This window comes from Mauremys mutica, chromosome 2 (assembly GCF_020497125.1).
Source record: "Mauremys mutica isolate MM-2020 ecotype Southern chromosome 2, ASM2049712v1, whole genome shotgun sequence".
Lineage (NCBI taxonomy): Eukaryota > Metazoa > Chordata > Testudines > Geoemydidae > Mauremys > Mauremys mutica.
The window spans coordinates 260,375,069-260,400,401 of record NC_059073.1 but is presented as its reverse complement, the minus strand read 5'-3'; the positions used below and the strand labels follow the sequence as shown (position 1 = coordinate 260,400,401).

At 42.9% G+C, this 25,333-nt stretch overlaps 1 protein-coding gene across 2 annotated transcripts in view; it reads left to right on the top strand.

Moving 5' to 3' along the window:
- Positions 1–8,490: 8,490 nt before the first annotated feature.
- C2H10orf67 (chromosome 2 C10orf67 homolog) overlaps positions 8,491–25,333 on the top strand; it is a 118,752-nt gene continuing 101,909 nt past the window's right edge. Inside the window, exons 1-4 of one of the 2 annotated variants that reach the window (XM_045003200.1) lie at positions 8,491–8,852; positions 14,049–14,169; positions 19,496–19,639; positions 20,603–20,677. In XM_045003200.1, coding sequence (XP_044859135.1) covers positions 8,752–8,852; positions 14,049–14,169; positions 19,496–19,639; positions 20,603–20,677 — 441 coding nt within the window. In that variant the 5' untranslated portion in view covers positions 8,491–8,751. The remainder of the gene's footprint in view (positions 8,853–14,048; positions 14,170–19,495; positions 19,640–20,602; positions 20,678–25,333) is intronic. The other variant, XM_045003201.1, reaches the window with a different exon arrangement.

Genomic DNA, 25,333 nt, shown 5'->3' with positions numbered 1-25,333 from the left:
GTTCAGTCATAACTGGGGAGTGAGGAATCTGTCTTGAGGTAAGTAAGCCTTTCCCGTGGTGGGATCTATCCTGGCCCTTATGAACTCTTATCATCTGGAATGGGGTGAGAGAGATGATTTTTCATACTTCACCAGGAGGCCCAGCCAGGCGAACAGGGAGAGGGTACAATTGAGGCTTGTCAGGGAGTTGGAATTATTTTATTCAGTGTATTACCACAACACTAACCATAAATTTCTTTATTAAATTCAAAGGCCAGAAGGTCTTTATATAGTTACTCCAAACATGCCTAAAAAGTCTACAAAATAAGCAATTTACTATGTCCAAACAGTAACAAAACATTTGTAAGCATTTGATCAAGTCCTTACAAGTGGGCTAAATCCAGGGGTGCTTACAGCCTCCTTTCTTCCCAAGGCCCTTTCCTCACTATCTCTTCCCCTCTTTCTTGCTGACCAACACTTTTTCTTCTGTATCTGGGTTCACACAGGCCCTAATTTTGAGATAACACTGATATGTGTAGTGGGAAGAGACATATTGGCTCATTTTAACACTGATCCTCTGTCTTATTTAAAACCATTTGCAGTCACTCATATCGGTCAGAAGCCTTCTTTTTAGAAACCTCTTATTTCATAAATTATTCTTTGAACCAGACATCTCCCTACTTCATGCATTCTTTCTACTTACTGGTCAGGACTTTGCTTTACAACTCATATATTTCCTTAACCAAACTTAAGATAACCCTAATTGCTAAATTTCATATTTATCCTACACAGGGTATGTCAACATTGGAATAAAATGCCTGTGGCTACCCCATGCCAGCTGACTTGGGTTCGAGCGGTGGAGCTATAAAATTGCAGTGCGGACATTCAGACTCAAGCTAGAGCACAGGTTCTGAGCTGCTGCAAAGACCAGAAGCTGAGGAAGGGGGTTACCTTCACCCAGATCAGGAATTTGTACTTTGTTAACAGGACTTAATGGTTTATCTTTGGGGAAAAAAGCCTATTGTATTCAACTTCTTGGGGTCCTTATCTTTCAGAGTCCCCTTAGTGGATCTGGTGTTCTTTGGACTGCAGAAATGAGTGACCGCAGAGTTGGGTATGTCCTTTGGTGAGACCTGATAGTGCTTTTCTACTAGTTTCAAAATTGTAGGGAGTGAGGCTGGCTTAGTCTACAGATCCTTCCCTGGGTCAAGAATGCCATTATTGATTGAAAGGAGAATTCTTGTGAGTGCAAAGCTTACCACCTAAGATGTCTGCTGGAACTAACAAGGACTGTACCAGGGGAAAGGATTGGGCCCAGACTAGGAAGGAGTCTAGTCTGTGAAAGAAGCTTATTGGAACACCTCTGACAGTGAGATTTTACCTGTAAACGGTTTCTTAATGTATTAGGCTTAGACTTGTGTGTTTCTGCTTTATTTTGCTTGGTGACTTACTTTGTTCTGTCTGTTATTACTTGAAACCACTTAAACCCTACTCTTTATTCTTAATAAAATTTCTTTTGTTTATTATTGAACCCAGAGTGAGTGATTAATACCTGGGGGAACAAACAGAGAGATATGCACAGCTATCAATGATATAGAGGATGAACAATTTATGAGTTTACCCTGTATAAGCTTTATACAGATTAAAATGGATTTATTTGGGGTTTGGATCCCATTGGGAACTGGGTGTTGGAGATAGGTGACCTGCTGAGCAGTTTTGTTTAAAGTCTGCAGCTTTGGGAGCGTGGACCAGACCTGGGTCTGTGTTGCAGCAGGCTAACAAAGCTGGGTTCTGGAGTCCCAAGGTGGCAGGGAAAATGGGCTCAGAGGTAATTCCAGCACATCAGTGACAGTCACAACGGGGTCTCTGTGACCGAACCCGTCACAGAGAGGAGCTAAGGAGGTTGAACAATTTATGGGCATCCTCTTGGATCAGCATTGTTTTGATGTCCAGTTTGTCTGCTACATTGAGAGTAACTCCTGGGAAGCTCGGAAGTCACCTACAACCATTGTCAGGGCGAGTATGACTGCTTCATCTGGGGAGGAGCAGGATTGTTTAGGCAGGGAGGGTAGTTGGCAGCTACCTCTGTCACCTCCCTAGTAGGTTCCTTTGGTTCTGATGATGGCACTCTAGCCAGTGATGTTGGCAGTGAAAGAGATTTCCTCCTTTCTTCCAAGACATGGGAAGTGGCCCAGAATCTGTGGGAAGGTGAGCTCCTTAAGGCCAGTACAGCCATGGCAACAGGTTGTATTGGTAGTGGCCAGACTATGGGAGGCTAATCCATTGCCAGTCCTGCAGTGGAGCTTGACCAGAAGCCCCTGAAATATCCCTGTGGTACTGTTTTTGTCTTCTGGGCAATGGTTCCCTGCTCCAGGCAGTGGAGAAGAAATAGCTGTCTGAAAAAGGTGGTAGTAATGGATGTGGTTCTGGTGCTGATGTTGGTGGAGCTTGTGATGCTGGCAGAGCAGGTGCCAGCTCATGCCAAGGTCTTCATGTCTCAAATAAACATTGACAGATTCATAGCTGAAATCTGTCTGGCTCACTTGAGGATTAATATTAATAGGATAGTTATTAGAATTATAAGAAAATGTTTGTTTTGAGTCCTTTGAGTGCTTGTGAGTTGCTGCAGGTATTAATCATTCTTGTAATATTTGTATTCCATCTGTATTTACATTAGTTATAATGTAGTATTTGAGTGGGTGTAGTGTTAGCTTCTGTGACTGTATGAATTGCCATACAGGAGAGGGACATTAATTTGTGTGAAGAACTGCTCTTCTACAAAAATTGTTATGCTGCTCCTGAAAAAGGAGTCCCATCGATATCAGACAAGCTAGGGTTGGATCTTACTGCTGAAAACTCCCTATATCTGGATTGAGGAATCATCAACAAATGACTAAAAACTCTGTTCTGTTCTACGCCCCAGGAAAGAGGAGTCATGCAAATAGACTCCTCCCATCAGCTAAGAGCACATGGCAGGAGGGGGATGAAAACCACGAAAGGAACTAAGGCTCTCTGTGTTGCTGGGATTCTGGAGAGGCAAGGAGTTTCCTAGGTATTATAAGCAAGAGATCATCTGCTGCTTAGTCTGGTTTAACCCTAAAGGACAAACAGAGCTTGCTGATTATAGATTCTTCTATTACCTATTAAAACCTAAAATTGTAACTCATTCATGTGTCTGTCTTTTGCTTGCTTTAACCTTGTAAATAACTATCTAGTTTCCTTTCCCTTTTAGTAAGTCTTCATAAAGTTTATTAAAGGATTTGCGACAAGCAATGTCCCTTGGTGTGAGATCTAAGGTGCAGTTGACTGATCCTTCAGGACTACGAGTAACCTGAACGTTGCTGTGATTATTGGTCTTGAAGGCCACCTATAACAGAGATGAACTCACCTGGGTGGCAAAACAGACTGGAATATCCAAGGAGACTGTCTGTGACTCTGTTTAAGGCTTTTAATATACCTGAGGAGTTTTCACTTGATGCAGTTGGTTAGTGAAATCTAAGAACTCACAACTAATTTGGGGTTTGTGCCCTGGTTTTTTTAATAGTCTGCCCTGAGGTTAGTACTTATGTGCTAGCTAGCACCACCATTGTGAGCATCACAGTGCTAAGAGAAGAGGTAAGGGGGGCTCCCTGAAGACATATCTCAGTACTGGGAAGCATAGGCGCCGACTCCATGGGTGCTTCAGGGCTGGGGCACCCATGTAAAAAAATGGTGGGTGCTTAGTATCCACTGACAGCCCCCCTATCAGCACCTTCCCTTCCACTCCAGTGCCTCCTGCCTGCCATGATCAGCTGTTCCACCCCATGCAGGAGGCACTGGGGAGTAGGGGGAGGAAGAAGGGCGGGGCGTGCTCCTGGGAGGGGGTGGAACGGGGCAGAAAATGGTGGGGTGGGGGCGGGGTGGGAAGATGCAGAGTGGGGGTGGGGTCTTGGGATAAGGGGTGGAATGGGAGTGGGGTCTGGGGCAGAGTTGGGTGGGAGAGCCCACTGGGCACATTAGAAAGTGGGCACCTATGCTGGGAAGTGTTCCAGTTCTAGGGTTGATACTGGCATAAATCTTGCTGTTGATGTCTGTACTGGTGCAACCATCTCTTGGGTCTTTTTTGTTGCTGGCGCCTTGGCGCTATCCCTTGTCAATGCTGAGGACTTCAGGGGCTTCTCTCTGAGCTTTGAGTCCTCTCTGTAGGATGGTTGCACTGACTGCTCCATGCTGTGTTTGTGCTCAGTGTGGGAGTGCCCTTCTCTCTGTGTACTGAAGTTGGCATGATCAGCATCAGGGATATTGATTCTGGTCCCAATAGTCTAGGTGCCTTTTTGGTTTCTTCTCCCTGCTGAAACCTGAGGTGCAGTGCCTAGTAGTTGGGGCACTTGCCGAAGACAGTTTTCTTGGTTCTGGGCGGGAGAGTGTCTCTGCTCTTAGATCAGATGCTCCCTTCATGGATTGCTCCAAGAAGTGCATCTTGATCCTCAAATCTTGGGATTTTTGGTGCAAGAACAGAATGAGTGGCAGAAGGAACACTAGTTGGGGATGTGACGCTCCCTGATCCAGACCAGGCATCAGCAGTGTCCATCTATTCAGGGCATTCAGGCATCAAAAGAAGGACAGTATTTACACCCAGAGGGGTTCAAGTTCACCATAGTTAGCAGTTGGTCCAAACAGTCTCATCCTGCTTGGTTTTTTTTGTGGGGGGGATGCCCAAAAGTCTAACCAAAGTTTTAATGCGAATAATTAAAGATGGCTTCTTCACCGAAACAGAGATCTGAAGTTCAGGAACAGGTCAGACACAGTCTAGATTCCATCTCCCTGTCACAGGTGGTAAGCAGGAACTGAGGGAGGGTCAAGACCACTCCACCCTTTATGCACAGTTCTGCCAGACGCTAGTATTCAAAACATTCTGAGCTTGTGTGTATGAGGAGGTGCATGCACACCTACAGTAGAATCCATATTGACACATATTTGAAGAACTTATTACACACTTCTTATTAGTACACTAAATTCCCTAATGAACTTTGGAACCAAATAAATACAGGATTAAGAAAGCTGTGATTTAAAACCAAACCCCTCAAAAAACCCCATACCTACACATCACAAGCATAATTATGTCACATTTTCCTTTCTTATTTGATGCTTTTTTGCCCTGTCCCATTACCAATTACAGCAAGGCCTCCTGGTCTTGAAGGAGAGAAGGCAGCTCTCCTTAGAACAAATGCACTGCTATGTAGACTTTTATTGGTGGAGAATGTCCCACAGGAAAGGTTTCACTGGTGCCCTTTTTAAACAAAGCACCAATTTCTGCTTTTTACTCAGTTTTCTCTATCATCCTCCTAATCTCAAATATTTCTAAGACTGAATAGCTGAGAGTTATAACAAACCAGTTCAAACTATTATTCAATAGGTATACTACAGGGGTAGGCAACCTATGGCATGTGTGCCGAAGGCAGCACACAAGCTGATTTTCAGGGGCACTCACACTGCCCGGGTCCTGGCCACCAGTCTGGGGGGCTCTGCATTTTAATTTAATTTTAAGTGAAGCTTCTTAAACATTTAAAAAACGTATTTACTTTACAGACAACAATAGTTTAGTTATATGTTATAGACTTATAGAAAGAGACCTTCTAAAAACATTAAAATGTATTACCGACACGCGAAACCTTAACTTAGAGTGAATAAATGAAGACTCGGCACACCACTTCTGAAAGGTTGCCGACCCCTGGTATACTACTTAACAGTATAACTTCCCATTCAGTACTGAATGGAAGTAAACAGCAATGTATGAAGATGCTAGATAGTGATTCATGTTGTGTAGTGTGAAATCTCCTTCCAAAATTCCTTATCATTCATTACCAATTGTATTTAGAATAATACCACCACCATAATAGTCACAGCTTTGTCTCATCATACCTGAGCTCAAGACAGCATAAGGCTTATGTTTTATATTTAATTTGACTTTTTTGTACATCTTTCCACATATTTGTGTTTTTAAAATGAAATATTGCCTAGATTACATAGGACAATTCAGTCAATTATTCTCATGATTGAAAACCTAGGTGCATGAAGACTTGAAAATGAACCCCTAAAATGATGACCACATGCACATTTACCACTCAAAATATTAAAAATAGTGACTTATTCAGAACAAAGAAAACCAAGGTGCTGACCACTCCTGGTCAATAAAGATTCTATGACATATTGTTTGTAAGGACAGGGTTGTTAATCCTGACAAATGTAATATATTTGAGTAATAACATTCTGCCTCTATAAAAAGTCCCTATGGTTTCTATGAGATAAGTAGGCTTGGCAGAATTCAATTTTTATGTTTTTATAATTTTGACAGGTATTTCTGTATTTATGTTTAAGCATTTATTATAGATGGAAATATTTTTGTGGATTTGTGTAATGCATAGTGAAATCGACGTTTACCAACATTTACTGATAAAAATCTAATCTCTCCAACCCTATATTTAAGAGGTTCTTCCATTCTTTTCCTTAAAAATTGTGTAGTGTTGAGATATTGTTAAACAGTTGCTGCTTTCCATCCCACAAATGGTGTGAATTGAAGGGAAGCTGAAGTGATTTTTAGATGCAAAATGTTTTGGTGGTATTAGGAATGAAAGGCACTACAAATCTAATATTATACTTCACATGTTTTCCAATTAACCCATACTATCTGATGTACTTCTGTCAAGTGGGGGACTGTATGGGAGTCTAAAGAGCACTTAACTCAAGATGAAATGCTCCTCCATCTATCAACAGTTTAAAATCTGGAATATAAAAATAAATAGTTATTACAATGAAAATGTGTGTTCTACTACATCCATTATCCATAATGGGTTGATAACATTTTCATCCTCCCCATCATCCAACTTCATAATTTGGGGAGCATTTTTTACTCCTTTTCCTCCAACATGTAGGCAGGTACCAAATCTTTTTGCTTCTAATTCCACGTTTCCTTCTGATGGCTAACTCATTCTTTAAATATATCCCACCTAGACCTTAGCAATCCTCTCATCTCAGTTTTTCCAAAAAAACGGAGGAGTACAAGATTGGTTTTAAATTTACTGCTACTAGAATAATCCCTCACTTCTTCCCTGTAACCATAACGCCACTCTTTGAGATGCTTCACTGGCTCCCACTGCACTGTGCACCAAGTTCAAACTTCCATCCTTATTTTCAAGGTCCAACATAGTGCAGCCTCTATCTACATGTCTGATCTGGTCTACTTTTACATTCCCTCTGCTAATTATGCCAGTCTTGATACCCATTTATTCTTATATCCTTTCATGGTAACCCTTATTCTTGGAACAACCTTCTAAAATTTGTCTGTCAAGGCTCCACCATCACCTCACTGAAGTCACTTGAAAATACCCATTTCTGAACATTGCCTACAAGCAGTGTTTGCAATATATTTTAATCATCAAAACATGTGTATGCCTAAAATCAAGCTTAAGATGGTTACTATGTTTTCCTCACCCCTTCCTTCTGGGTGTAACTCATAACTTCACAAACCTGTCATGTTCACTATTAATATTGTAAGTTCTTTGGAACAGGCAACTCTTCTGTGAAAAGCCTAGCACATTTCTGAGCACTATAAAATAAATAACATCATATACTATTCTTAGTATTTAATACTACATCACATGTATGTACATCAGTTCTGTCCCCAACGTGCAGCCACTGTCATTAGCATTATCATTAGGGCCAAACTGATGGATCTGAACTCCTATGAACTCTAGCTACTAGAGGAACATATACCATTGCCCCTAGTATGTGGCATGTCAAACTTGCTCAAATATTTGTGACAATGACATTCAAATACCTGTTCCAAAGACATAAACCCTAGTCTAATCACAGCTAACAGTTTTGTCTTTTAGCTCAAATGGTAGATGCCTGTGTTTAGTTGGCAGCTGAGTGTGCGTGCTTATGAGTGTCACTGGAAGTGGGAGGTTGATGAGTGGGAAGGTAGATATCATTGGAGGAGGAGGTTTCGTGGGTGTTGCTGTGGAGGCAGGGAATGTGATTAGAAGAAGGTAATGAGTGTCACTGTTGGGGAGGGGGCTGGTTGGAAGGGGATGTGTGTTGCTGGGAGCAAGCCATTGAATGGGAGGTGTGTGTGTCCATCTTTGGCAATATGGGGCTTTTGTGGGTGGCTTGGTGGGTGTTGTTGGGTGAGGCACATAAGTGGGAGGGGGAAGCAGCTGAGTTTTGGTAGGCTGGTGGGTATCAGTGGGTGAGAGGAGGTTAGGTGACAAAGTTGGTGGGAGCTGTGGTTAGTTGTAGGGTGGACACTAGGAGAGGGAGGTTATATGGCCGGAGTGTTCCTCGGAGGAAGGGCTGGCAGGTATGAAGAGGTCACTGGAAAGTGGAGGCAGGGAGATGGGAGTGGTGTCACTGCAGGAGGAGAGGTTGGCAGGTGTCCTGCGTTGTCTGATGTCACTGAGGTTAAATGGAAGGGCTGGTGGACGTCTGTGGGGCGGGGTTATTGCGGGTGTCCCAGAGGGGGTGAGGGAGTAACTTTGCGGAGTGAAGTGCAGGCACTTAGCGGCTAGGAGGGGATTGCATCACCGCTGCTCACAGCGTGACTTCCTTGCCTTCCCCGTCTCCACGCTCCCCAAATTGTTATCGGAAGTGACGTCACTCCTCCGGCCTCCAATCAATAATGTCTCCGGGAGGTGGGGCGGGGCGCTAGTTGCCATGGAATCGGACGCTTAGCTCCTTTCTTGCGGTCCTCCCCGACTCCCTAGTGGAGACGCGGCAGGAGCCTCCGCGCCAGCCATGAGCAGCCTGCCGGCCGGGCGGAAGCTCAGCCTGTCCCCGCACATCCTAGAGCTCCTGGCGCTGCCCTGCTGCCTGGAGGAGCTGGAGGCCGAGTGCCGGTAAGAGAGTCACGGGACGGGGCTGGCACCCCTGTGGGGTGAACTCGCGGAGCTGGAGGGGGAGCCCAGGCAGGCGGGGGAGCTGGGGCAGCCCAGGCAGGCGGGGGAGCTGGAAGGGGCGGGGGGAGCTGGGGCAGCCCAGGCAGGCGGGGGAGCTGGAAGGGGAGGGGGGAGCTGGGGCAGCCCAGGCAGGCGGGGGCTGTAAGGGGGGGGGCGAGATGGGGCAGCCCAGGCAGGCGGGGGAGCTGGAAGGGGCGGAGGGAGCTGGGGCAGCCCAGGCAGGCGGGGGAGCTGGAAGGGGAGGGGGGAGGGGGGAGCTGGGGCAGCCCAGGCAGGCGGGGGAGCTGGAAGGGGCGGAGGGAGCTGGGGCAGCCCAGGCAGGCGGGGGAGCTGGAAGGGGGGGGGAGCTGGGGCAGCCCAGGCAGGCGGGGGAGCTGGAAGGGGGGGGGGGAGCTGGGGCAGCCCAGGCAGGCGGGGGAGCTGGAAGGGGAGGGGGGAGAGGGGAGCTGGGGCAGCCCAGGCAGGCGGGGGAGCTGGAAGGGGAGGGGGGAGCTGGGGCAGCCCAGGCAGGCGGGGGAGCTGGAAGGGGAGGGGGGAGAGGGGAGCTGGGGCAGCCCAGGCAGGCGGGGGAGCTGGAAGTGGGGGGGAGCTGGGGCAGCCCAGGCAGGCAAGGGACAGGGCTGGCTCCAGGCACCAGTGCACCAAGTGCGTGCCTGGGGTGGTAAGCCATGGGGGGGTGGCGTGCTGATCGCCGTGAGGGTAGCAGTCAGGCGGCTTTCGGCGGCATGCCTGCGGGAGGTCCGCCAGTCCCGTGGCGTCCGCAGCAATTTGGCGGCGGATACGCCGAAGGCGCAGGACCGGTGGACCTCCTGTAGGCATGCCACCGAAAGCCGCCTGAGTGCTGTGCTTGGGAGGACACAATACATAGAGCTGCCCATGGTAGGGGAGTTGGAAGGGGAGGAGCTGGGGCAGCTGAGGTTGGAGGGGGAGGAGCTGGGGCAGCTGAGGTAGGTGGGGGAGCTGGAAGGGAGAAGCTGGTGGGTGGGCGGAGGGGACTTGAGGACCAAGAAAGGCCAGGGAGACAGAAGGAGAGCATCTGGCTCTTCATTGTGGCGGGAACAACAAGAGCTGATACCTTGTTTAGTGAATGTGGTGCCTTGCTGTACCTAGCCTTACTCCCTCCAGCTATTGAGTAGGGGACGTAGGGCACCTTGACACTAGCAATATTTGTACTGTCTATGCTTAAAAAACAGTTGTGAAACTTTGAGAATTAGCCTTGAAGGTTTTTATAACACAGGAACTGCTTGGTTTTTTTTTAATGCTCCTCTTTCCAAAGGCTTTTTTGAAGAGCCCCTTCAGGGAATGCACTAACTTGTTTAGTTGGAGTTTCAAGCCAGAGGATTGTACATCTGTTCTCTGTGGTTGTGAGAAATCCTATCAAATTAAAAATACCAACTAGCTATTTTTAAGCAATACCAATTCACCCTCATGGACCCATTCTTCTAAAATGACAGCTGAAGATTACTTTAAATTATATTAACTCACCCCTATGGGCTGTTATGTGACCCGAAAATAGCTTTTAAATCAGTCCTTGGCAGTACGTGACCTTATTCTTACATCTTTGTTTCATAATGCTTTATTCATATTTGTTTAAGATTTAAAAATTACAAGGAGTTGTGCCTACTATTGCTTGACACCCATTGTGCAATGTTCCTCAATGTAGCATTCTTTTGGTATGACTAAAGAGCTTCTGTGTGTGAGGTAGATACCATATCTTTTTTTCCTAAAAGAAAATGAAAATTTTACCCCTCCCCTATCCCCATTCTTATGTCCTGATCCTTTCAAATGTCAAAAGATAAGTAGGATCTGACTTAGCAACAGTTAAAGAACATGTGTGATAGGAAGTGTTGCCCCAGTGATTCAGTAGGAAGCTGAGTATTGCCATTTTGGGACCATCCCATCAAGTCCTGCCTCCAGTAGTGGCTAAAATAATAGTTTATGTTTTTAGGAGACAAAAATCCTGTAATATGCATTCGACTGTCTGAGCAGTGGTGCATGTGGGAGAAGTGTGCGTGGTACTCTTTCACCCTGCTTCAGTCCTGATTCTGAATCCCATTAAGATGCTAGTGGGCATTCAGCTGATGGAGTGAGTATTTTGGGCAGTCTTTCAAATATAAAACTGATGTTTTAGCCACTTGTATCCTTGTTTATATATTGAACAGTGCTAGTGTCAAATCTGTTACTCTAAATTCTAGATGAGGGGTTGCGTATGTCACTCAGAATTTGTTTAGTATCAGAGGGGTAGCCGTGTTAGTCTGGATCTGTAAAAGCAGCAAAGAGTCTTGTGGCACCTTATTGACTAACAGACGTTTTGGAGCATGAGCTTTCATGGGTGAATACCCACTTCGTCGGATTCATCCGACGAAGTGGGGGTGTTCACCCACGAAAGCTCATGCTCCAAAATGTCTGTTAGTCGATAAGGTGCCACAAGACTCTTTGCTGCTTTTACAGAATTTGTTTATGTACCTAGGTTTATTGGAATTATAAGAAAAATGACAAAGCAAAAAGGAGTAATCAACTGAACAAATAAAATTCAGTTATTCACATCGTTCATTTCTGTGTCACTTTAATACTTCAAGGTTATGATGTTCTGTGCCTGTAAACAAAATGTTTTAAGAGTCGCAAAATGGTTCTCTCTGAATGCTTTCAAACCTGTTCTGAGGCTTTTTCTTTATGAATTAGGTAATTTAAATATAGCCTTTTCTCTAATCTATACTGATCAGTTTAAGCACCTTTCCAATTAAGGGATAAGTAGCTAAACCTAATAACCAATTTAAAACTGAAAACATTGTCACATCATAAAACTGGATGTCTTATACAGAGTTTTGTGGTAGACTCTTGGTCATAGCTTTTGCTTTTCAGCTTCTGTCTTCTGGGATGTTCCGGACTCCTGTGGACTACTTGACCATATATAACTGTGTCTGTTTCACGTTATCTCTCATGGAAATTGTTGAAGAAACTTCTGTTCTTCAACAGTCTATCAGGCAAAGGACTTGCTACATTTCTAGCTAGAGCTTACTAGTTCAAACTTGCCATTTTCTTCTAATCATAGAATTTTATTCAGATGACAGTGAGTAGTCATTTTTTAAAACAATGGCGTAGTTAGAGAGAGAGTGGGATTTTCAAAGCTACCTATGTGGTTCAGGCATACAAATACTATTGAAAGTCAAAGGGATTGGTGCACCTATGTTATGTAGGCACTTTTGAAAATCCTGTCCAAAGTTTTAGGTTCATCACTACATGCTAAGAATTAATGTGAATTCTTGTAACTGTGAAGGATTGTGTCAGGGAAAATTTAAGAGGAGTTGAATTTGAAGAGTCAGTGTATAACTAAAACAAGATTTCATACTATTTTGAAGGCTGTAATGCTGTTTCATGCAGCAAAAGATTTGTCCTAGTAATATATTTCTACAGCACCCATGTTGTATTAGCAGGTGTGAACAAAAGTTTAGTTTTTTAAAAGTGTTTTTGTTAAACATGAAATAGGTTCTTAACTCCATTCACTTGGTTTGAAATTTGATATTTTTTGTAATGCTTTTGAAATAAACAAATGAATTCTTAAATCCAATCTTCACAGGAAGTGGTAACTATCTCAGTTTTACAGATGTGGAAAATGAGACCTGGAAGGGTTAAGTGACTTGTCTTGGGATAGTCAGTGACTAAGTCAGGATTAGAACTAGAGTGCTTGACTCTCAGTCCCATGGAGAATATGAGACAAAGATTATATGAGTTGTCAGAGGCCAAATAATGAGTCTGTGACAGAGCTGGGATTAGCCCTAAAGTTTGTGTGTTGAACATGTTAATAGTACTTGGCACATTATGGTTGGTGGGTCAAAGTGCTTGACTGGCGGATATTTGTAATGATAGCCTTGTAAAGAGGATCTCATTTGGAACACTTTCTGGAAGAATGTTGTTCTATTACCCTTTATGAAGGAGAGAGAAAACACTCCAGTCAAACCATTTTGTTAGGTACTGTATGAACATGAATAGACTTGGTCCTCCTCTCCCATAGAGTTTTAACTGACAGATTCTTTGTCCTCAGGCTAGCAAATCTTCCCTCCCCAGCCCCTTAATATTTTTAAGTGACTTGTCCAAGAATAACCTGGATGTCCAATTTGGTTGTCCGTCAAGAATATAATCAGTTTTTTTTCCTAGCATGATTAGCCACATGCACTGCTCATGAAGAGTAGTCTGAGGCTCAACTGGCTAAGTGGCACCAGAGGAGGGATTTAGCAAAGCAGTTGAGGCAGGCAGGTATAATCTACGTGTGTAGTTCAGTGACAATTTACAAGGAAATTGTCAGTTCATCCTCAGGTTGGACATAGGAATCAATTAGTGCATCCAAGAATTATTGAAGTGTAGGTCAGCAGGTTGTGAACAAGGCAGCAATTGCATTTCACTTGTCTAAACTGTTTTTGGCTTTTTTGGGATGCGGGACAACAGAATTTGACCTAGCCAGTTGCCCCAATAATATCATAATATGTTTTGACATTTTCAGAACAGAATATTTATATATTTTGTTTCAAAACAACTTTGAGGGTTTTTTAAAATATTCTAAATAAAATTTAAAATGCCAAAATTGGGATATAGCATCTAAACAAAACACATTGACCTGAAATTAATTTTTTTTTTCAGAATTTTGTTTTGTGGGAAATTTCAAAATTTATTTTTGTTCTGTCCCAAATAGAAGAAATTTTTTTCCAGGAAACAGAAAATCTAGTTCCCACCCAACTCTAAAATTAAATATGATTTCCTGAACTATATGAAAGATTATTAGTGTTGTGTATAGAAAAATGGTCACAAAATACATTCTTTCCTCTCTGCATTCTCTTCCTATAGTGTTTAAAATAACATTCAGACATAAACAAACTTCAGAGCAAACTTAGTATCTGATCAGAAACACTTCTCTTTATGATACAAACATTATAAGGGAAAACAGATTGTAAGTACACTTCTAACTCCATTCTCCCAAATGATACCCAATTGTTATCTTAGATAGGTACTGTAAGTAAAACAATAAGACATATGTCCTTTGGATGATCACTACTGTTTTGAATTTCAGTTCTTAAAGTTAAATTGCCTTACCTGACTAATTAATTTAGTAATCTTTCTTAAATGAAAACTTTGTTTTTGTAGGTCTTCCATTTCAGATGACTTAAAAGTAGGCTATTTTATCACAGATCATGCCACTCAAACAGATATCACAGAATTAGTAGAACTAAAGGAGCTTACTACTACTACACAAGCCCTAGTACAGGTAAGAATGCTTCTTGGATATGTCTCAAGATATTCTTCACCATGTTGTAGGACAAATCCTCTGGCAAAGTCATCTTTACCTTTTATGTTATTTTCTGTCCTGTTATGGTTGTTTCATTTAAGCTTACATAAATCTCAGTTCTCCGTTAAAATATGCCAATAACTCACATTTATATTAAATAGGAATAGCTGAATAAAAGACTAGACAGTTTGGTTATACTCATCACAGTACATATTATGTCCATGTGAAGACTGATCAAGCATATATAAAAAAAGGAAAAAGTTTAAACATGGTGAGCAGAGAATGCACATAAGTGAAGACTTTCAGACTTAAACAGTAAACCTTTATATTGTATTTACAATAAATACAATAAATTTATATTAATGCCTAGGACACTAGAAGAGAAGTTTAGCGCTGGAATAAATAGGCCCAGCTCCATTAATACTACCTGTGAATTTGGCTATGTATGTATGCATATACAGGAAAGTAGCTTGTGTAAAATAATGCAATACCCTTACTTTAAAAAGATTATGTATAAAACAATTATGTGATGAATTAAATAGGAATATAATATTCAAATCAACTAGGTAGAGAAAGGTTGGTTGTAACTAAGGTCTTCTTTCAGTTTGCTACTGTGATTTTGGTAGAAGCACCAAGAGGCTTAAAAAGAAAATATTTGGATAAAAACATTTAATATTGGATTAAAACAAGCCCGTCTCTAACAAATTCATGACTAACGAACCCATATTACAAAATAGTATGAAGAAAGTTACTGAGAGATCCCTATTTTTTTCACATTTTTCATTCATTTAAAATGCTACAAATTTAAAACAGAGGGAAGGAGATACTTTATAATTAAGGCTGCAAGTCTGTCACGGAAGTCACAGATTCCATGACTTTCCAGGACCTCCGTGAGTTCGGCAGTAGCAGTGGGGGTTCTGGGGCTGTGTGCAGCTGCCCACTCCCTGGGTCACACTGGCAGCAGACCAGGCCATGCGCTGATGCCTTCCCCCACCCCCAGCAGCTGCGGGGTCCTGGGCTGCCCACTGCCGCCCGCCCTCCTCCCACAGCACCCCCGGACTACCCCACCCCTGAGCAACCCACCCACCTCCTACTCCCTTCCCCAGAGCACCCAGGATTTAGTCAGGGGTATATAGTACAAGTCATGGACAGGTCACGGGCCATGAATTTTTGTTTACTGCCCACGACCTGTTTATGACTTTTACTAAAAATACCTATGACAAAAACATAGCCTTATTTATAATACAATGCATTAACCTGCTGTGGTTATTGCGGAAGACTATTGCACCAAATAGCCGATAAGTTTTAAAATTATTTTATACATGCTTTGCTTGTATTTTGATGAAGTCTGTTCGTGTTTCTGATTGAAATAAACAATTTCTATCTTACATGAAAACTAAGGTGCATAGCATGTGAGTGCTTTTATAATAACCACTGCCACAACCTTTAGTTGTAACCCTCCTATTCTCCTGATTCTTCACTGGGTTCTTCTGTCATTCAAAATGTTAACTTTTCTTATTAAGTAGTAGTGTTCTTTAGTCAGTCAACTGAATTATCACAATCATGCCTTCTTACAGTGCTTAAAATGTAAGAACATAAATAAGAACATAAGAATGGCCATATGGGTCAGACCAATGATCCATCTAGCTCATTATCTTATCTTTTGACAGTGGCTGGTGCCAGGTGCTTCAGAGGGAATGAACAGAACAGGGCAGTTATCAAGTAGCATAGAAGTTCTATTACACTGTCTTAAATACAAATTATTTGATTCCATGAGTATTTATTCATTTTAAGAGGAGGTTCAAATTAATTACTCACTGTCATCCTTGGGCTTTTGTGACTCTGTTCTCTCTCAATTCTTCTAAATTTTGTGTCATTCCTTGAGAGTCTCATTCAGTGGAACTTCCTCCTTTCTTCTCTTTCTTTCTGTTCAAACCTCTTAGGACTCCATTCTTGGTCCCCTCCTCCTTTCACTCTGTGTGACCTCAGTCAAATCCTAGCTGGCAGCTATCATCTTCATGCTGATGACTCACAAATACAACTCCCTACTTTGAATTTATCTCCTTCCATCCAAACTAAACTCTTAGCCTGTCTTTCTGACATCTCCTAGTGTGTGTCCAGCTAACAAATTAAACATAACATGACCAAAACTGAGCTCCTGATCTTTTCTCCAGAGCCCTCTCCACTCACTCCTTTCTCTATCACATTAGACAACATCACCATATTCCCTTTTGTTCAAGCCCTTAATGTATTGGCTTTTGCTTTGGCTCAGGCCTTTTCCTTTGATCCATACAGCAGAGGGAGGTGGGGCGCAGAAATGGGAGAAGGAGTGGGAGCAGGAGCTAGTGCTTCTGCAATGGAAATATTATGGGGGCTCCTCTCCCATATAAAAACATACATGTGTGAAGGGGTGGCTGTGAGAGTAGGACCTGGAGGAGCTGAAGTGGCCACCTCAGTGCCTAGGATTGGGCCGGAGAGCAGGAAGGAACAGCTGGGACCCACTTCCCAGCCTGGAGTTCGCTGCCCACTCCCATCCCCCACAGAGTTTCAGTAGCTCTCTTTAATCCCACTCCTATCCCTCCGCCCCACCACTGACAGAGAGCTTTCACCCCCACCACTCTTCCCACGCACATCCAGGCCACTTCTAAATCTTACAGCTTCTTCTTGCACAGTATCTACGAGATCTGACCTTTTCTTCCTGCACACACTGCCAACATTATTTCCCAAGCCCTGATCATGTAGCACCTTGACTACTGCAATCTCCTTCTCTTTGGCCTGTAAATCTACAATCTCAGCTCTCTCAGTGATTGCATTTTGAATGACTTAAGATCAACTTGGCTCATTGCTCCGACGGTATCATCCCCCCTTTTCACTGAATCCATAATGCTAATTTCTTATCCTTACTTTCAAAGCATTTGACAATTTAGTCTTATCCTTCCTGTGCTCCTCTAAATCCTTCCTCAAAACTCATCTCTGCCTTAGGGCATACAGAAAACTGCAACCTAATATGGCTAAGCAGTGGCAAGTTTTGACCACAGCTATGGAATGGCAAAAAATGGCATACATCTTATTACATTTGGTACCCTGTCTCCCCCACCATCTATTGTGGCCTTCTCGTTTGTTTCATTCCCCTATTATAGCTTGTCTTTTAGACTGGAAGCTCTTTGAGGCAGGAGCTGTTATTTAATATGTTGTGCGTACCCAGGGGCGGCTCTAGGAATTTGGCTGCCCCAAGCAGTCATGCCTGCGGGAGGTGCACCGGAGCCACGGGACCAGCGGACCTCCTGCACGCATGACTGCGGAGGGTCCGCTGGTCCCGTGGCTCCAGTGGACCTCCCGCTGCTGCGGAGGGTTCGCTGGTCCGCGGCTCCGGTGAAGCATCCGCAGTCATGCCTGTGGGAGGTCCACCCGAGCCGCAGGACCAGCGATCCGTCCGCAGTCATGCCTGCGGGAGGTCCGCTGGTCCCATGGCTCTGGTGGACCTCCCGCAGGCATGACAGCGGAAGGTCCGCCGGAGCCGGCTGCCGCCCTGCCGGAAAAATGCCGCCCCAAGCGCGCGCTTGGCGCACTGGGGTCTGGAGCCGGCCCTGTGCGTACCACTATGGGACCCAGCCTGGCTGTGACTTTTAGGCACTATGACAAAATAAATGTTGTTGTTAATAATGTTGTATCTGCAATTATACTAGTATAGGTAGGATATATGATTAACATTAGGGCCTAGATCCACAAAAGGACTTGCATTTCTCACTTAAGTGCCTAAGGGCTTGGCTACACTGGAGAGTTGCAGCGCTGGTGGTGGGTTTACAGTGCTGCAACTTACTCACCGTCCACACTTGCAAGGCACATACAGCGCTGCAGCGCTGGCTGTACTCCTACTCTGCCTCAGGTATAACTATTGCAGAGCTGGTGATGCAGCGCTGCTCCGCCAGTGTGGCCACCAAAAGCGCTGTAATTGGCCTCCAGCAGAATTTTCCCATAATGCTTTTAACTAAAGAACTCTTTGTTTTGTTATGATGCCTCTCTTTGTTTTGTTGTGAACTCGGGGCTCCCGGAGCTGCTTATCTAAAAAACAAACACAGCTTCTGTTTGCTGTGAATGAGGCAGGCAGGGGGATGAATGTCTACAGCTAGAGTTTGCTTTAGGAGAGAAACAGCACGGCGGGGAGGGGGAGGGGAGAAGGGAGTCCGTCGGAGCAGCTGCTTATCTGGTCTGCAGGCTGTTTGCATTTAAGAGTGAATGAGGCGTCGGGGAAATGGTCAGAATTTATAAGGCAGGGAGCTGACACAGTGTCGGCTCCAAAAATCCCCTCTCTCTCTCTCTCTCCCCCCCCCCACACGCTCCCTGTCACACTCCACCCCACCCCCTCTTTTGAAAAGCACGTTGCAGCCACTTGAACGCTGGGATAGCTACCCATAATGCACCACTCCCAACACCGCTGCAAATGTGGCCACACTGCAGCGCTAGTAGCTGTCAGTGTGGCCACACTCCAGCGCTTTCCCTACACAGCTGTACGAAGACAGCTGCAACTCTCAGCGCTGCACATCTGCAAGTGTAGCCAAGCCCAAAGTCCAAAATTTAAGTACCGCTGAGATCCTTAAAACCCCTGTTCAGCTGCTGTCTAACTCTGGAGGTGCCTACAATTCCTGAGCGCTTAATTTTTTTTTTTGTCTGTAAAAGTCCCAGGAGCCTAAGTTTCTGCATGCACCCAGGTGCCTGTCATTTCTAACCGTCAGTGCTATCCTCTAACAGGTGAAGATAGGTGTTGCCCTGCCTATCCCACCAGTAGGCGTTCTCAGAGCATGCCTAATTCCACCCAAAGTGCAGACATATAATTGCAGTATTATGAATCTGATTCTTCCAAACCATAAGGTACTTGCAGTATTGTTGATGCCAGTCTTTGCTTTTAACATCCCACAGTAATGATCATATGATGCAATGATCATGTTCATGATAAAGCATGTGACAGAGATTGTCAGTGGTGACATTGAGAATACAATACGTAATTTGTTTTCATAACTGTTTATAATTTGTGTTTCACCCTACAGAGACAATTAGTTTGCTTTATGTAACTAAGTTGTTTGATTTTTTTTTTCAATAAGTTTTCTGATAGAGTATTTTGTAATCTCTGTTTAGAAGGATGCCAAGATATTTCAGTCAACAAAATTGCCACTCATCCAGTGTCTTACATAAACAGAATCATTAAAGCACAAATACTTTCTGATTAGTTTATTTTGTATCAGCAGGGAAGATTATAGAAAAAATGTCCTTTGTAGTGTATATGTAATATCAGTCTTTACATTTTTAGTTCACTGACTCCATCCAGCAAGATTTTATGATCTATAAAAATATCCTTCAAGCACAGTATGAGGAAAAAATCCAAGAGCAGGCTTCGAATCTCTGTAGACACATAAATGACAGACTGAGAGACATAGAAGCTTTTCATAAACAGGTACAGAATAACCTATTTAAAATGTCAATTTCTCATTCATTTACCCTCTATATTTGGGCAGATTATTGATATGTAATAGTATAAGATAAAATTAATCCACAAATATGTTGATTAATATGTATATGGATTTCCAAAGATTTGCAGTTTAAAAAGTAGTGGGTAGTTATATGGAAAACATCTACATATAAACATATGTAAAAATGTTGACAAAAAATCTTAACATTTAGTAACAAACGTGCTATAATAGTGAGATCTTTCATCGTTAATGTCCTTTTAATGTATAGGTCTAAGATTTAACCTACCTCTTTTCTTATGTGTTTATAAAGTCCAGGCAATTCTTTATGTATTATCTTCCAAAATAAATGCTTTAACACTCTTTTTGTTAACAAACGAAACTAATTGCCAATGTCCTAGTGCTCATGGAGAACTGGTACAATAACTGTCCAGTGCATGCTTATGCATGGGAAGACAAGAGTAAAGGAAGGGGGTTTAGTTTTAAGCTCCCAAGATGTCAGTATGAACAATAAATAATAAAACATTTTTAAATTTGAGAAATGTATGGAGTTCTCTTTTTAAACATTTTCAGATGTGTACAGTCCTTGTACATATTTTTAAATATATTGGTTGCATTTCGAGTATTTCCTTTGGAAAGATTTAGTAATCGTTGTTTGTTTCTTTTCAACAGCACGTATGTGTCTAAAGTATTTTGGAACCCATTTATATAAAAATGTATACAGTACAATTATTTATCCAAAAGTGGAAATGAGAGATTTATACACCAGTGATATAAATAACAAAGGGACAGAAAAGTTATAGGGGCACTGGCTCATTAACTTTTCTCCCAGAACAGAGGATTTGGACAACATTTTGATTTTTTTCAGTGGAAAAACAATAAGAACTAATGTTTTTCTTAAAGTCCAATATAACTATGTTTCAGTAATCCATTAAAAATTTGAATTGCAGAAAGAAGTCAAAATTCGACAAAGCTACCAACAGCAGCTATGTGATGCACTTGCTGTTCTCAGGGTAGATTATGAGGTGGGTTTTAACTATAATTATTTTGTTCAGTATAACATTGATTTGAAGAGTGGTATAATATGTTATTTACAGGCTACAGCATTTTGAGTGCTGGTGCATTGTCAAAGCTGAAAAAAATAGGCTATGATACAGCTGTTTGGTGAATTTGTCATATTAAGATTAAGCATTCCAAAAACAATATATTGAATAGGAATAGAAAAAATGAACATAATGTAAAAATATTTTAATGACTTTAGCAACCACAATTAGTTCCTCTGCTACTGAAAAGCCTGACCTTGCATTGACTTCAAGGTACACAACTAATGCAGAATTGGTCCCAAATAGTTGGTTAGAGCTTAATCCTGCAAGCTTCTGAGGATTGAAGAAAGAGGTCTGAGAAAATCAGGGTAGCCTCTTAAAGGATGGAATCTTTGGAAAACCAACTTTAGCTTTAATTCACAAAATGAATATATCTTAAAAAAGAATAATTAAAATTATTTAAATCTTTAACATATTGTGCCTTCCAATAAATAAAGTTCAGATTGTTCCATTTTTACAGCCTATTAAATTGGCTTTGTAACCACAGATCAGAAAAGAAAAATCAGTGCATGTGAATGAAAAGAAAAATCCACTGTATGACTAGCTCTGTTACATAATACAAGTTTGATAATCAGAGAAAATATTGTATGTGGTGCAGCAGATAAATTAAAAGCTTCCTGGTGAATTTTGCAGTGTTGTAGCTGTGTTGGTCCCAAAATATTAGAGAGACAACGTAAGTGAGGTAATATCTTTTATTTTGTCCAATTACTGCAGAGGTGTAACAGGCCACTTCACATTGAATGGTTTCTTACAATATGCGTTAACTACTTATGCTAAACAATGTGTTCCACCTTGTATTTAATTATGATACTCTGAGTACCTTTCCCAGACCTGAATAAGACCTTATAAAGTTAAGAAGCTTGTCTCTTTAATCAACTGAAGTTGCTCCAATAAAAGGTATCACCTCACCAACCTTGTCTCTTATGGTGCATTTTGTAATTCCACTTTCAAACAGTCATTGCAGACAAAGTGGTGACTGACCATAAGTAACATAAATCAATTTTTTTCTGTGAGATGAAACTTGGGGATATGCGTGACAAATCAGACTCCTTAAAAGAGTACAGTAGTCTGGAAAGGTTGGGAGACCTTGACCTAAATGACATTCTACTGCCCTCTAGAGACTGTAGTTAAAGATCTGAGATATCAAACAAATTCTCATTTCACAAATTTCTAGATGTCATTTTACCAGTAAGAATAATTCCTGCCAGGAAGTTATTGAACTTTGATTTGCACATAAAGAAAAAATTTAAATGTGATTTTGCATCATTACAGAAAACAATGTCAGTATTTTCAAATTCTTTTTTATGATTGCTTTATTACTGATGTGGGTAGGACACAGGGCAATATTTTTAACTATAATTGTTTGTTTTGTATATTAGTACATATTTATGCACAAAATAGCATAGTCAGGTGCAGGTGGATAGCAGCAAGTGGATAGCATAGCACAGGGAGCATCGTAGCAAACAGTAATGGAAAACAATCTGGACAAGGCAAATTTTGGGGAGATATTTAAAGGGGAGGAGGAAGAATGTATGGTTACAAGAGGATGAAGACTCGTCCAGGCATATAGAGGGACATGGAAAACTGTACAGTTGTGAATGAAATCAAGTCATTTAGGAAGTGGAGTTTACAGAGAGTAGGACAGAGGATGGTGAAGAGGAGCAAAGAAGAGCAGTCATAAAGAGAAGTGGAGATCCAAAATCCTGAGAATGAGGCATTTGAATATGATGTGAAAGGAGACACAAACTTGGAACATGACAAGAAGATGTTTGCATCAATGGGTTGGATAGCTTAAAGGGAAGCAAGTGGAGAATCAGGGATCCAGCCAGGAGGGAGAAAGCTATGTTAGTGGAATTTTTAGCAGTAGGGAAAAGATAGCTGTTGTAGAGATAGAAGTGACACAATTTAGCAACAGCCTGGATATTTTAAGGTGGAGTAGAGACAGCGACAGTTTGTGTCTCTCCTGCACCATGTCTGGACAATAACATGAGGTGCCATCATCTGAAAAATGAAACTGCTACAAAGTCAAGTACAAAATATTTCAAGTTTCTACAAGAGCCACAAAATCTTCCCTAATGGTGATTTCAACATGGCAGTTGTAAGCAGTTCCAGCCTTTCCTTCTAGAGGTACTTGAAAAGAATCTTCTATAAAGTACTATATTTTATGGACTATCTGAACAGAGATTTGAAAAAGAATCTCCATTTTTAGTGTAACACACTCATAGCTCTTCTTTGGGAATTGTTCCTTCTGAGAGTGTGTGTCCGTAGCAATACTTAGTTTTCTGTCTCAGATCTGTATTTTGAACATATTTACCTCTGTGCTTTAAAATTTTTTTTTAAAAAAAACAACAATCCTTAATATGAGGTACCAGCAGTTGTGCTGTCTGAAAATATGTTTCAAAGAGATGATGGGCTCAAGAATCGTTGATGAAACAAACCAAGGATAAGTTGTGCTTTAAAAGTGGTGGCACTATAAGAAGTTAATGGAAATCAGTGTTTTTCTTCATAGATTTCCCTTTGGAATTCTATGCCCTGGTCTACACAACGAGTTTAGGTTGAATTTAGCAGCCTTAGATCAATTTAAACCTGCACCTGTCCACACGACGAAGCTATTTTTGTCGACTTAAAGGGCTCTTAAAAAATCGATTTCTGTACTCCTCCCCAACGAGGGGATTAGCGCTGAAATCGACATCGCCAGGTTGAATTTGGGGTAGCGTGGACGCAATTTGATGGTATTGGCCTCCGGGAGCTATCCCAGAGTACTCGATTGTGACTGCTCTGGACAGCAATTTCAACTCAGATGCACTGGCCAGGTACACAGGAAAAGCCCCGGGAACTTTTGAATTTCATTTCCTGTCTGGCCAGCCTGGCAAGCTGATCAGCAAAGGTAACCGTGCAGATCTCATCAGCAGAGGTGACCATGGAGTCCCAGACTTACAAAAGAGCCCCTGAATGGACCGAATGGGAGGTACTGGATCTGATCGCTGTATGGGGAGACGAATCCATGCTATCTGAACTCCGTTCCAAAAGATACAATGCCAAAATATTTGAAAAATTCTCCAAGAGTATGAAGGACAGAGGCTATAACACGGACCCGCAGCAGTGCCACGTGAAACTTAAAGAGCTGAGGCAAGCCTACCAAAAAACCAAAGAGGCAAATGGCCGCTCTGGGTCAGACCTCCAGACGTGCTGCTTCTGTGATGAGCTGCATGCAATTCTAGGGGGTGCCTCCACCACTACCCCACTCCTGCAAGGATTTTGGGGACGAAGATGAGGAGGAGGTTGAAGGTAGCGCACAGCAAGCAAGCGGAGAAGCCGTTCTCCCCAACAGCCAGGAACCATTTATCACCCTGGAGCCAATACCCTCCCAACCCTCCCAAGGCGGGCTCCCGGACCTTGAAGGCGGAGAAGGGACCTCTGGTGAGTGTACCTTTGTAAATATAATACATGGTTTAAAAGCAAGCGTGTTTAATGATTAATTTTCCCTGAAGACTTGGGATGCATTCGTGGCCAGTATAGCTACTGGAAAAGAGAATTGTGGGGGGCGGGGAGGAGGGGAGGGTTAGTTGGGTTTCTGCTGCTCAACTGTGAGGGCTGCTCTCATCTTGGTATTCTGGCACTTCAGGGCAGGGGAAAGCAAGTCACAAAGTTCCATGAAAGTGCCCTTATGCATGCGAAAGTTTCGCAGCCACTGGGAATCATCCCAGACCTGCAACGCTATGCAGTCCCACCAGTCTGTGCTTGTCTCCCGGGCCCAGAATCGGTGTTCCACAGCACGAACCTACCCCATTACCACCATGATGTCCACGTTGCCAGGGCCCGTGCTTTGAGAGAAGTCTGTGTCCATATCCTCATCAGTCTTGTCACTGCGCTGCCATTACCTTCTCGCCTGCTTTTGCAGGTTCTGGTTCTGCATATACTGCAGGATAATGGGTGAGGTGTTTACAACGGTGATAACTGCCATGGTGATCTGAGTGGGCTCCATGCTTGCTGTGGTATGGCGTCTGCAGGAGAGCAGAGTTGCAGCGGAAGCAGTGGATGACAGAATAGATATTTATAGAGAGATGCAATGAGAATGGATATTTATAGAGACTGACGAGAGGACCTGCGAGGTGGATTCAGGAGAGCAGAGTTGCAGTGGAAGCGGGAGCCCATGACAGCCAACATGGAGAAATTCACTATTGATCGAGACAGGAGAGCAGAGTGGCAGTGGAAGCAGCGGATGACAACGGTCATATAGAGGACCTGCGAGGCAGATGCTATGAGAATAGATATTTATTCTGCACGACGAGAGGACCTGCAAGGTGGATTCATGGCACCAGGAGAGCAGAGTGGCAGTGGAAGCGGTCGTTTGATGATGATGGTTAGCAGTCCTCCTGCACTGTCTGCTGAAAGCAATATGACACCCGCACGACAAAAAGGCACAAAATGATTTATCCGCCGTTGCTTTCACGGAGAGAGGGGCGACTGATGACATGTACCCAAAACCACCTGCGACAGTGTTTTTGCCCCATCAGGCATTGCGAGCTCAACCCAGAATTCCAATGGGTGGCAGAGACTGGGAACTGTGGGATAGCT